Raw genomic sequence first — 13,281 nt, 5'->3', positions numbered from 1 at the left:
ACTGGAATGCAGTGCCAAAGCGCATCATCTCTCACACTTACATCAAAATCAGATCTCAAGTGATAGTTCAGCAACAAAATTTTCATTTTGTTGTTGCCTGGGAAACAAGACAACCAAAAAGCATTCTTGTAATCACCATCACCATCATAAAATGTGTGCTGTACCTGAGTGGTCTGCCTTTGTCCTTCAACTCCACTGTCTCCACCTCCCTCTCCGTCTCTGGCTCACTTTGTTCCTGGGTCTCCGGTGGCCGCCTCATGACTGGGACAGAGCTGCTGCTCACCATCCGGGTCAGCGCTGTGACCCCAGGAGCGAACCACTGAGATGGACGCCTGGAGAGACAGACAGGGAGAGGAAGAGACAGATTGAGAGACACAGAGAGAGTGAGACAAAGAGGAATCACAGCTGACATTTATGCAACAAAGCAGCATTTTTCAATCATGTTCCGTCATGACCCACATGTAGCCAGATTTTCATTCCAACCAAAGACTACTGCAGCTGATTTCACAGACGAAAAACTAGAGCGGCTTCATTAATCCGTGAAATCCGCTGCCGTAATGAAAACCTGCACAATCGTGGGTCAGAACAAAATCATTCAGTTCACGTCAGTTTACTGTCACTTTACTGTCCCACATGGAAAACGTGGCTTGCAGCATGGCACAGAAAGGAGAGACATAATCAAAAGAATCAAGTAGACAAATAACTGCAAAAGATCATGCATAAATACATTTGCATGAGCTAACCTGGTTGGTGGTGTGTGACCTGATGGGCTGTTGGGGCTCTTAGAGGCTCCAAAGAGCCGCCCCAGACCCCAGGGAACCACAGTCCCTGCCTGGGCCTGGAGCTCCGGGACGTCCCTGTTCATCTCTTCCTTCTTCTGGCTCTGCCCTCCAGACAGGCTAAGATCAGCCAGGTTCTGACTCAGTCGACCTCCCCAGCGCACCACAGCTCCCCATCCCTGCTGGATCACCTATGCAAAGGAAAAAAATGTCATAACACTGCACAGTCGTACTTGGATACATGCCTAAGACCCCTGATGAACCATAGAAAGGTGACTACCTGTCCTGCCTGATGGGTGAGGCTCTCCTCCTCAACAGCAGGTGGAGGTAATTCTCCAATTTCCTTCTCCTGTACCCACAACAGCTGAGGACTTGTCTGCCCGAGGCTGAGTGGGGCCTTCCTGGGCACTGGATTGCTAATTGATGAATCCCCTGACTCTTCATCCATGGGATTAGCCAAAGGCGAGGGGCTTGAAATATCACTGGCTGCCTCATGCTCTGGGCTTCCAAAGTCCACTTCTGAAAGGCTCTCGAGGTTGCTGCCTCGTATCTTAGAGATGGATCCCCTGGGTGAGAGCCTGAAGCCTACGTCCTGACTGGGTGGGCTGGGGATCTCAGGGCTCTGACTATCTGGCTCTAAATGGTGGTGCTGGAAGAGTAGGTCAAGGTTAAAGGTCAGCAGGCTGAGGGGCTGCAGCAGGAGGAGCAGCTCTTCGAACAAAGGCTGGCAGGTGGTGAGTGACAGGCGCATAAAGGAGGAGGGACGGTAGTATGTCTCCAATACATCTGAGAGAAAGAGATTCAAATCATATTTAGAAGTATGTTCATAACAATGGCATGAAAATGGACCAAGATGGAAATGGCAGCAACTTACCACTGCAGGACTGAAGGTGAGAGAGCCAGAAATCAAGAAGCTTGGTACTGAAAGATGAAAAAATATAAGGTGAGAGGAGGAATACTGAGGATACAAAGAGGATGTGTGTGGAGAAATGAGAATATGAGTTTTACAATTTGATGAAATCGCGTTTCTGTTCTTCTTCTTCTATTCTACCTGGACAGAAGAAGAGCCAAGACTTACTTGAGCAGGCCGAGGAGGAAGGCGTTGAACCTGTGCTTGCTCTGCCTGAGCTGGGGTAGCTCTCCAACTCGAACTTGTAGCTTGTACAAATCCTGGGTTTTAGGACCTTCAAAGATAGGTGAAGAAAATGAGGAGAAATTACATATAGAGGCAGGGAGAGAGGGGTGAGGAGAGAAAATTACAGCGTGCAGGGAAAAAAAGAGAGAGGCTCTGGCACTCAAAGGCCGATCAATATTTATATTGTTGTGTTCACTTCTTTTGGGGCATTTTCAGACAGTGAAATCAGCAAGTATTGAGTGATGATGTGGGAAAACAGAGAGAGCTGAGTCCAGGGCTTATAATTATCAACTTGAAAAGAAAACTAATACAAATAATAACCTGATACCTAATTCTGCACCCAATCATAACTGTGTTTTTCAGTGCTCTTTTCCCCAGGTGTGCTACCTGGCTTGGTTGAGGCCTGGACGAGCCCCCAGGCTGAATTTGGCCTCCTGCCTGCAATCAGATCACTCTGGTGGGGTTTCAGGCCATCGGACAGCAAACTGCGCAGGGCGGGGCAGAGACACTGCAGCACAAGACGGCCCAGAGATGGATTGACACTGCTGTCTCCTGATAAAGCCTGAGGAGAGGAGAGGAAAGAGGGGGAGAGAGGATGGGAACAAGAGGAATAAGGAGTGGGAGGAGAGCATGGTGAGGGTGAAGCAGAATAAGGGGGAGGAGGAAGATGTGCAGTGATGAAGAGAGAAAGGGAAAGAGATCAGAAACAGTGACTCGACAAAGAGAGAGAGAGAGAAGGGAGGGGGAATGCATACAATAGGGTTGAGAGACATGGCAGGGAGGCAAAGGGTTGATATGATGTGATGAGATGTGATTTGGGTGGGGAGTCTTTAGTTAGTATACAAAGAGATTCTGACTACTGAGAGAAAGGGTTATCTAAAGACATTCTAGTACCTTGTTAACTGAGAGAGACTGAGGAGAGACAGAAGAAGATATGTAGAGTCAGAACAAGAAGGAAAAGAAAAGCATTTCCACAGTTAATACATTCAACACAATACAACAAAAGTATTTATCCAGAAACAGAGATTGCTAATTTATTATCAAAGGTGACACATATCATTTACTTTCTCTGTGGACAAAAACAGTCATCAATATGAGACAATTATCCATACTAAAGTAAAGTGCCGAAATAGAATAAAAGCCCAACAAAAAATAAGAGTTTAGGAGAGACTGACCTTCTGGACTACTGTTCGGGAGGAGCTGAACTGAGCCAAAATGGCTTCCACTGCCACACTGACTGCACTGACCAGACCTGGAGGACAGAACAATAGCCTACAGTTAAATAGTGACAGGCGCAAGATGTCAAAGTCAAACAAAGTGGAACTAACACACACACACACACACACACACACACACACACACAAACCTTTCTTTTCCTGCAGGCACAGAGAGGACAGGCCAAGACCTCTCATGGGAGTCTTCACATCATCGCCCATCCAGGATGCCTCTCCCCTCTGCACAGAGCCAGCGAACGACACACTGCGAACAGCTGAGATTGACAGTAAAAAAGGGAATTAAATACCGGTAATAAAAGATCAACAGGAGAAAAAGAAATCACACCAGACAGAAATACCACAGCTAAAATATTAGTACTATTAGTAGTAGCAATTAAGCAATGAGAAGCATTGGAGTAGGCAGGTAGTAGCAAATGGTGTTATAGATGGTGTACATGTGAGCACATCTTGTAAATATCGGGGTGCTGAGGTGACCTTTACACATCTGGATCTGTGAGGATGACATTTCATCTGCATCGGGGATAGACTGGATCCTAGCAAATACCTTTCACTGGAAGGCTTAACACTGACCATGCATTAACCTTGACACACACTCAGACGCTGACATACTGCACAGTACATGGCCACATCTATACACACTTGCACGCTCAAACACTCACACAGACACACACACACACACGCACGCACACACACACACACACAGGGAACTGCAGAGCTAGGGCAAAAACAATTATGGTATATGCGCTATAACATCAAGGCAATCAATCAGGTTAGATACAACTGAACACACATGCAGAGGGCAGGTGTCATGTCCAGTCTGAGATCTATATAAATGAATTTATATAAACTAGTTATATAAATGCCAACATTTATATAGTGAGCAGTATGTTTGTTAGCTTAGGCCCTCCTAAATTGCCCGAATGCACACGCACATACACACACAAAGATTAAAAACAGTTTTACTTATTTTGGCAATAATAATATATCATTATCAACAAGCCTGTTTGGTTGTGCTCTGCATGAAATGCATGTGTCCATTTCAACACACCATGCAACAGTGACAGAAAACAAGAAAACATGGAGACAGACAAGCAGACAGACAGAAGAGGAAACAGAGAGGGACAGAGGGCGTGATGAACAAATCTAGTCGCCCTCTTCAGGAACAGCTGTTACCCTTCCGTTCTGAGCACTGTTTGCAGATTTGAAAGGACTGTGTAGATAAGAGGTATCAGATGACCTGCAGGGAGCTGCCTTCTGATGCATAACACAGCTACACTTACCCAGTTCTTTCAAATCTGCGAATCCCCAGGGTTATAAAAGAGAGGAGAATGAGGGCCTCTACTCAGAGCAGAGAATAAAGACAGAGACAGACAGCAAGAGAGACAGACAGACAGACCATTGTGCATGCAAGCGGGATGTTAGACAGAGAGAAAGGAAGCGTGAGACATAGGGAGAGAGAAGAGACAGGAATCTTACTCGGCACGCGTGGCTGCGGAGGAGCCTGGTAGAGTTTTGGGGGAAGGGGGGGCGCCCTGGGCGGTATAGGGGGGTAGAGGTAGGGATAGTAGAGGGGAGCAGCGAGGGCAGGCAAGGTGTGTGAGCGAGGGAAAAGCGGGGAGCTGAGATAGGAGCCTGCCACACCTGGAGGGGGCACTCCAGAGCGCTGGGGAGGGGAGAGGGCTCCAATGGGGGAGAGGCGAGGAGGGGCCCCCCTGTGCAGAGGGCAGTTTTTAGGGTGATACAAATAATAGGTGGGGAGAGGAGGGAGCTCTTTGGATGTCCTAGCCTTGTTGCTATCAGGGTCTGAGTGAGAAGAGATGTGTGTATGTTTTCCTGTGCTGCCTACATACAGTGAATCTGTAGTGTTGAGCATGTTTGAGTAGCTCATCATGGCATCGATGTTCTTATATGGGGTGGTGCTACCTGGCGCTTGAGAGGTGCTGCTAACAGGTGTGTGTGAGTCACTGGGCGTGCTAATCTGCTTCTCGGAGTCATCGCAATAGAGAGAGTCAAACCTACTGATTGAGTCAGATGCAAAGTCAAAGTCCAGGTCTGCTTTGGTTTTGGAGTCATTGATATATTGATATATTGCATCTATGTCACTAGTAAAGTCATTCCCATAGCGACGAGAAGAGTCTACAGCGGTATCAGCCAGGGAGGCTGATTCATAGCTGTACCCAAGCTTTGCATCAGTGTGAGAGTCATCTCTGTGGATGAGGGCTGGGCTGGCATCATGGGCCTGCTGTGTGCTGCAGTGTTTAGCTGTGGACTCCCTGCCTACATGGTTGTGGGGTCTGGGGTCTGCAAAAGGCTGGGAGTTACAGTAGCCTGGGCGATAGGGAGGGAGGGCAGCGTGGAGGAAGTAGGGGGAAGCCGGGGATCGTGAGCAGGACTGAGCGAGGGACAAAGGGGGTGAGGAAACTGCTCATTTGACAGGTCAAGAGGCCAAAGTTAGTGTGATTATTGGAGTCAGGGTGGAGAGGGCAGGCGAACGTGATATGAAGGAGAGAAGTAGAGCCGTGGACAAATGTTGGAAACAACAGAATGGCGTGGAGAGGTGAGAAAAAAAACCAAGGAAGAGAGTAAAAAAATGTGGCAAATAAATGGGAAGGAGAGAGAGATGTAGAAAATGTTAGTGTCTGTTGAGAGAAAAATGCACATCCATGAATATATTCCAGCAGAACCTGTCATCATGTAACAACATGCAGTAATGCAGTATTTGAACAACATGTCAGACACTCGGGTTAACAGTTAACACATTGATAAGAGCATGAGAGTCAATGGAGTTGAGTTATGAAGAGCAATAACCACAGTTTATAGTTTGAGGTTTGGAGAAAATAGGGGATGATAGTATACCAGGAGTATAAAAATACCATCAGTCTGTCCAGCATTCACTCATTCACCACCGAAACACCATTATTGACCACAATCACTCATCATATTCCAACAAAGGTTAAGGCTCTAGTTTTCTTCAGGCTTTACTTTCTGTTTTGTACTCACAGCCAGAACAAAGTATAAGAAGTAAAAGACACCATAGCGAGTGTCTGCCTGTATGCTAAATGTTTAATTGTGTATACTGCAGTGAGTGCCATCATCACCTCTGGATCACCTTCTTTCTCCCTCTCCCTCCGTTTTCTAACTTGCCTTTGTCTCTACCTCTCTCTCCCCCTCTCCCTCTCTCCACCACCCCTCCCCTCTCCACCAGTACAGCATACAGTGTAATGCTGAGTCAGTCAACAGAGCAGAGTTCTGTTCGTTCCTGCTTAGTCACAGTGTCTGTCTCTGTGGACACTCGGAGACTGGCACCACAATTTGCATTACATTCAGCTACTGGTGTCAGTCTGACAGGCTATGGGCAAAAAAAAGTAAGCTAGAAAGCAACCGTACCTGGGTTAGACTTGAGCTGTCTTTCAAATGAAACTAAAACACGATACTTCCTATTTTTGTGACACATGCTCACAGTAATTGGCTCATGAACTAAGACCCTCCCCTTAGGTTCTTAAAGGTGTACACACCTCTTCCTGGATGTTGCAGAACTCACTTGCACTGCTGTCAATTCCTTATATTTTGTGAGCCAGAAAGTATAAATAAAATCCTGAAGTAATACCACAGGAATAGTGGAAGGATAAGAGCAACAGTTAAAGAAATGGCTGCAATAACAGTAAGCTACAGCAGTCATTTTGGTGCAGGGAGAAACTGGAGCAGTTTAAATGAAGACTGGCCCTGCTGCTATCTGGAAAATGGCTATCTAAGTTTTGAAATCTGTGTGCCACAGGCCTGTATGAGATACGTAACTCAAGCTGAGCTCACTGTGCGCTATGAAGGGAGGGAGAGGAAGAGGGGTGCAAAGTTCATGAGTTGTCCAGGAGACAGGAGGGACAACAGGAGGAAAGCAAGTAATTGTGCCAATTTGACAGCAGCCAGAGGGAATTTAAAGAGAGCAAGTCAAATAGAAAAAGAAAAACAACAGGAGAGGGTATAATTAAGGGTAAGGATTCACATCAACAGGAGAGAAAAGATCTGAGCAGAAGAGTTAGAAGGAGGAAGAGAGAGAGAGAGAGACTACTGGTGGAGAGGTAAAGAGCTCAGCAGGCTCTCCATTATCCCCCTCCCCTTGGTCTGAAGAGCGAATGAATAATTGAATAAGGCAGCAATGACATCACATTCTGATCACCAGAAACACTGACTGGAAACTTTCCAACCTCTGCCTTCTCCTCGCATCACCTTCACTCCCTGACAGTCTTCAGCGTTTCATCTCTCACTCTCACACCGGGTCCCTTTCCAGCCTCTATCCACTGCCTGTTTGCCTCCCTCTGTTGAAATCACTCTGTTTATCCCTCTTCATCCTTTATCCATCATATCACGCATCACTCTCTCTCTCTCTCTCTCTCTCTCTCTGACTCATGCTCTTCCTCCATCTCTGTTCTCCTAATCATCGTCCTCGCTCTCATATCATATATCCTTTCCATCCAAGTCGCTTGATTTCCATACCCCTTAGTTTCCTATTTCTTTCCATAGTTCTCTCTAAGGCAATTATTTGTGCCTCAAAGAGGAGGAAAAAAAAGCAGACTGCCTCCATCTGTTTCTCTCCGTCATTTGCCCATCCCAGATTTGGTGTGCCATCTAAATTGCACTGAGGTACTTTGATGTATCCCTTGTTTGTTTTCTCCCAGTTAAGTCACATACTCATCCAAATGCACACACACACACACACCCACACACACACAGCATTTGCAAACAGACATAAAGGGGTTTTTAGCCATTTAGTTTGTTACAAAATGTCATCAAATTCAACAGCCTCAGTTACAACATCCATCTATTATCATCACCATCATCAGTTCATGAGGAAAATTCATGCTCACCTGTAGTTCTAGATTCCAAAGTCCTTCCTCCATCTGCTCTTCCTCTCACCTCCACCTCCACCTCCGCCTCTTCTTCTTCTTCTTCTTCTTCCTTCTCTTTTTCTTTCCCCTTAATTTCCTCATCTACCCTCTCTCTGCCCATTGTCCACAGGCTGGTGTCACTGACAGAGCAGCCAATCTTCTGTGAGAGGCATAGCTCTGGTTGTCCACCCTCCTTATCAGCCCTCTGGAGCATTTCCTTCAGAGCAGCCATGGAGGTGAGGGCTGGCGGCGGCTGCATGAAGATGGCCTGAGCCTGGGAGGTGTACTCCCATTGGTTGCCGTCACCGTCGCCGTCTTTCTTCTCTCGTCTCCACTTCAGGTTGTACAGTATATCTGGATCAGGAGTGATGACTGTGGGGTCGGGGTCGGGCTCAGTGATCACTTTCGTTGGAGGGGAGCTGTTCTTGTTGCGGAAGCGCAGCTCTTTGAAGGTTGTGACCTTTGGGACTGACCCCGGGGATGACCCTGATGAAGTGAGCTTCTTTGGGGTTTCCGTGTCAGATTTTCTCTTTTCCTGGGGTGGAGGCTGCACCGGGGCATCGCTGTCAGGTGTGAACGCTATGAGCCAATCAAATCGCTCAGGCTGTGCAGAATTTGCAGGGAGAGTGCAGACTTTAAGGGGTGGCAGGGAGGGGGGGATGGGGGGTAACGGACGTGGAGGAGGAGGAGGGGGAGGAGAATCTGATAGCACAGGGGAGTAATGGAAAGTCTCAAAGCTGTTTACTTTAGTTTCATATGTATTGCTGAGGCCAGTGGTATAATATGGGTCAGAGGTTATGCCGGTGTTCCTCTTCCTTCTTCTTGCCATCTCAGTGAAGGAGGTGGTTCTCAGTGTTTCTCTGCTCTCATCTTTCTTTTTTCCTTCCTCTGCCTCTCCAAGTACATCTGTTCTTCTGTCTCCATCCAGCTTGCCTCCTCTGCTCCATCCATCTCTGCCCATCCTCTCTGTCTCACATTCCTTCTCCTCCTTCCTGTTGTCTTTTTGCTGGAACTCCTGTGGCTCCCCAGGTCTGGCGGGAATTAGATTATCCCCATCTCCTTCATCCTCTAACCCACCCACGCATACACCAAGCTCTGGGCTGAGCTTGAGAAGCTCCGCCTGAGTCAGTCCGGCGAGCATTAGCAGCTTCCGAATCTCTACATCCAGTGCATGGAAGGACGGTGGAGGAGGGAGGGCAGGAGGTGGTGGTATGGCAGGGGGAGAAGATGAAGAGGAGACTGAGACAACTGGAGGAGGAGGTAATGGTGGGGGGCGCGTGGTAGGAGGTGGGAGTGACAGGGGGCTCTTTTCCTGTTCGGCTTGAAGAGCAGCGAGCCTCAGTGCTTCCTTCCTGGCAAGGTGTCGCCTCCGAGGGGGAGGTATGGGAGGAGTTGGAGCAGGGACGGCTGGAGGAGGAGGAGCAGTGTAAAGGGTGAGGTATGGAATGGGCTTAGAGGCAGGGAGAGGAGGAATGGACGGGGGAGATGGAGGTAGGGGTTTCTCACACCTAAAAGTGGTGAAAGTAGGTGATGAGGAATTGGGGGAGAAGGTGGAAAAGGTGGGTGTCGGAGAGGTGGAGACAGTAATTGAGGTTGTTTCCCTGCTGATGTTGATGTAGGTGTGCAGGTCAGAGCTCACACTGGCGTGACGTGCCGGAGGTTTGGGGGGTCTAGGCGGTGGTTCAACTGGGGAAGGGGTGAGGGAATCTGGAGCGAGAGGCTCATCACAATCTGATGGTGCAGTGAGGTCAACCCCAGCATCAGAAAACTCCTGAGATTCTCCCAGCTTTCCACCATGGCTTTTATACAGCTTCCAAGGAATGTCAATGTTCCCCATTTCATCCAAGACATCTGACAGGTCCTGTTCTTCAAGATCTCCCAGATCCAGACCCTTCTCGTGGAGCCTGGCGATGTAGGCCAGTTTCACCTCCCTGTTGACCTTCTCTAAGCGATCCAAGTGATCTAACCGATCCCTCAGAACATCCCACTGTTGTTCCCCATCCAGATCCCAGTGGGCTACTTGGATCAACTGACTAAACCGCTCCATTTTTCCAAACTCCCCTACTGACTCCAGGAAGTCAAGAAGACCTATTTTGGTAACTTCTGAATCTAAATGTCCCATCTGGCCTTTGACTCCTAAGTAGTCAGAAGAAGGGGAGGCTGGGGCAGAAGGGTAGCCCTCATCTGGGGAGCAAGGGGGAAGGGGAGAATGTGAGGGTGAGGAGAGAGGATTGCAGTTAAGAGGCAGGGATGGGGGTGAACGGGCAGGGGGTTGGCATTCTGGCACGTGAGGGAGAGAGTCTTTGCAGGACAGTGGGATGGGCAGATCATTCTGGTTGTGGGAAGAGCAGAGAGAGACAGACAGATCTGCACAGTCGGACTCCAGATCAGAGCAGGAACTGATGGAGGTGGAGGATGAAGAGGTAGAGGACGAGAGTGAGAAATCCAGGAGGGAGGCGGGACAGTCGCAGCACGAGGGAACCAGTGTGTCATCGTCGTCGTCGTCGTCATCATCGTTGTCATCATTGTCACCCTCATCTTCATCATCATCAACATCCACATCAATATCAATATCTCCACTGCTCTCTTCCTCGTCTACATCTTCCTCTGACTTTATGTTTTTCTTGTTGTCCAGGTCAGCTCTTTTTTCTGCTTCCTTCAACTCATTTTCCAGACAAGCAGCAGGACGGGCAGAGGGCTGCAGCTGGGGCGGGGCTTGTGAGGGACCGGTCTGGGACTTGTCTGCAGCCCCTGTCTCGTCCTGTCTCTGGGGCAGTGGAGGTGGAGGAGGCTGAAGCTGCATTTGTTGTCTGAGAGAAATGGTGTTGTTGTTGTTGTGGTTATGGTTGAACATGCTGTTGTTGTCCTGCGGGGAGCGACCATCGCAACACAGGCAAGGAAGGCTTGGCTCGTTACAGTTTGGGTCAAGAGGGAGAAGAGAGGGAAGGGCAGGAGCAGCTGCAGGCGTAATTTTGGATGCTGCAGGTGCACGTGCAGTCTTGGGTTTGGGCTTAGCTAAACTGGATGGGGTGGGACCCTGTTTCTGTGAGGCCAATCTGGACTGACCTACTGGAGCTCGTGGTTGCACACCCACCCTGGTCCTGGAGGTCGCCGAAGGGCCTTTAGTAGCTCGCCGTGGGGAGGAAGTGGGGATGGTGTTCATGTTTTTGTCCTCCCTTCTAAATCCAGGACCATGTAACTTTGGTTCAGCTGTAGTATTAGTATTGGGCCGTCTGCTTGCGTCAAAACGCCGTGGCCTCAGGGGCTGAGAGGGGCGGGTAGAGGATTGCATTGTGGGAACAGGACTTGTGGGATGCTCAGATTTTGTTGCTATAGAAACAGAAGTTCTAAGGACTGGAGAGATCCAAACTGTGACTGGCCGTGACGGTCACATCTTGGCTTGACTCCCAAGACCCTGTAACATCAAAGGAGACACACAGTCAATAGAGACTAAGGGGGAAACACTAGAAGGAAACTGTGCTTGTGCTAATCGGGGGGCATTTTCCTTGTTCTACACATGCTTTCACATGAGGCTAAAGCTTTGAAGTTAAAAGCATTTTCTGGCCTATTCATTATAGCTCAATTGCTTTTGGGCTTTTTGTTTGATAATTATCTCAGTGCCAGTCCCAGTTCTGAGTGTTCATAGTAGTAGTATGAACATGCAGATTGTGCCTTGTTAATTGCTCTCTTTCTCACTCTCTCATGTTTCTACGCTCATATATATATATTTATAAAAAAAAAAAAAAAAAAACATTCTCAAACACCACCACACTATATGACATCAACAAAAAGGAAAAATCCCACTCTTTTTTTTTTTTTGCTGAATAATACAATAGCTGCATTTATAGTAATGTATGCGGAAACAGCTTCCAACATCATCGCTCTCCATAAATCTCCAACCTCTCTGAAACAGCATTAGAGAATTTTCTCTAAATTCTCTAATTTGATTTGCTATAATGTTTAGGATTTTCACTGTTTTGGTAAAATAAGCTACATGAATAGCCTACTGTATGTATTTGATTTTCTCCAGTGTGCCACTGTTTTTGCATGTTTTCTACATGGCAACTGTGCCTGTTTGGTCTATCTATCTATCTATCTATCTATCTATCTATCTATCTATCTATCTATCTATCTGAGCAAACACACGCACAACAGTAAATGCATATTCATGAAAATAGTTGGCATCTAATTCATCAGGGCTGTCGCTCATCATCCTGGTCTATTGCATTCTGCCTCACTGAGCAATGCTGTTTATGAATTTACAGCATTCCAGCTCTCTCCATCTCAGCCCACCGTCGCAAACACATAAGAGGGAGTATAATCCAGACCAAAAGAAATGCCATTTAAAACGACAACACCTACAGCAGTGCCTGTACGTGCTGGAAAATGGAGCATGAAATAATGAAGCAGCAGCACTGAGCAACACCGAGTCTGTCTTTTCAAAGCCCATCTAGAGAAGGCTCTTGCTCATACATCCCCGCACAGTGCCCTTCACATCAGTGAGGAATATAAATCACTGAAGTGCTTGCTTACATTAGGCCTTCATCACATCACAATGGCTTTTAAAGCCAATAAGGCTGGGAAATAAAGCAAACGAGCGAGAAAAACAAAGAAATAGCACATCATCACATGTACCTCAACCATTGCCTGTACAATATTTAACTGTGCATTATTGATCCCACAGAGCTGATGGAGACAGGGAGCGGATGGGGAGGGGAGGGGGTAGCCTACCTTAAGCCGCATCGCCCTGCTATTCAGGCCCATCCACCCCCGCTATCACTCAGATATAATACACAATAACTGAATTAATTTTGTTTAAAAATGTAGCAATAATGAACTAAAAAGTGCTTTTGATCAATAAATAACACAATACGAGCGATATTGTCTGATTCTTGATCTATACTGGGACGATTGAGTTTTGCTTACCGAGATAAACCATGCAAGTCAATATGAAACCAAAAAATATGGAATAAAAATAATAAATCAACTCACGATCAGATTGAGGAAGGATGGATGAAAGGGTCCATCTCGACGGGCGCTCTGACAACCCCAGTCCGTGTGAATGTGATTCTCCGAGGGACACGGCGACAGCATCCCTCTTCTCGCGAGCATCCACCAAAACAACGTCATCCGGACCCCGCCACCACCACCCCTCCCCCTGCCTTCCCCATCACCAAATCAAACCACACCCCTTGCTTGCCTTCTCATCCCACATCCCTCTCCCCAGCCACTTCAGCTTCAGACTAATT

General features: G+C 47.5%; 2 protein-coding genes across 3 annotated transcripts in view; one reads left to right on the top strand and one right to left on the bottom strand.

The window, feature by feature from the left end:
• The window catches only part of LOC115373497 (histone-lysine N-methyltransferase ASH1L-like), a 21,392-nt gene extending 19,339 nt beyond the window's left edge, over positions 1-2,053 (top strand). Inside the window, exon 15 of the transcript XR_003929547.1 lies at positions 2,042-2,053. The gene's annotated coding sequence lies outside the window, so the exon portion shown is untranslated. The remainder of the gene's footprint in view (positions 1-2,041) is intronic.
• The window catches only part of rusc1 (RUN and SH3 domain containing 1), a 16,345-nt gene extending 3,236 nt beyond the window's left edge, over positions 1-13,109 (bottom strand). The window contains exons 1-12 of one of the 2 annotated variants that reach the window (XM_030071930.1): positions 13,025-13,109; positions 8,012-11,447; positions 4,626-5,570; positions 3,281-3,403; positions 3,090-3,166; positions 2,809-2,826; positions 2,302-2,476; positions 1,858-1,963; positions 1,654-1,700; positions 1,060-1,565; positions 744-970; positions 165-332 (exon numbers count right to left, since the gene is read on the bottom strand). In XM_030071930.1, coding sequence (XP_029927790.1) covers positions 165-332; positions 744-970; positions 1,060-1,565; positions 1,654-1,700; positions 1,858-1,963; positions 2,302-2,476; positions 2,809-2,826; positions 3,090-3,166; positions 3,281-3,403; positions 4,626-5,570; positions 8,012-11,324 — 5,705 coding nt within the window. In that variant the 5' untranslated portion in view covers positions 11,325-11,447; positions 13,025-13,109. The remainder of the gene's footprint in view (positions 1-164; positions 333-743; positions 971-1,059; positions 1,566-1,653; positions 1,701-1,857; positions 1,964-2,301; positions 2,477-2,808; positions 2,827-3,089; positions 3,167-3,280; positions 3,404-4,625; positions 5,571-8,011; positions 11,448-13,024) is intronic. The other variant, XM_030071931.1, reaches the window with a different exon arrangement.
• Positions 13,110-13,281: the final 172 nt, after the last annotated feature.

The sequence above is a fragment of the Myripristis murdjan genome, chromosome 16 (genome assembly GCF_902150065.1).
Source record: "Myripristis murdjan chromosome 16, fMyrMur1.1, whole genome shotgun sequence".
Taxonomy (NCBI): Eukaryota; Metazoa; Chordata; class Actinopteri; order Holocentriformes; family Holocentridae; genus Myripristis; species Myripristis murdjan.
This window is presented reverse-complemented; position numbering and strand designations above follow the sequence as displayed.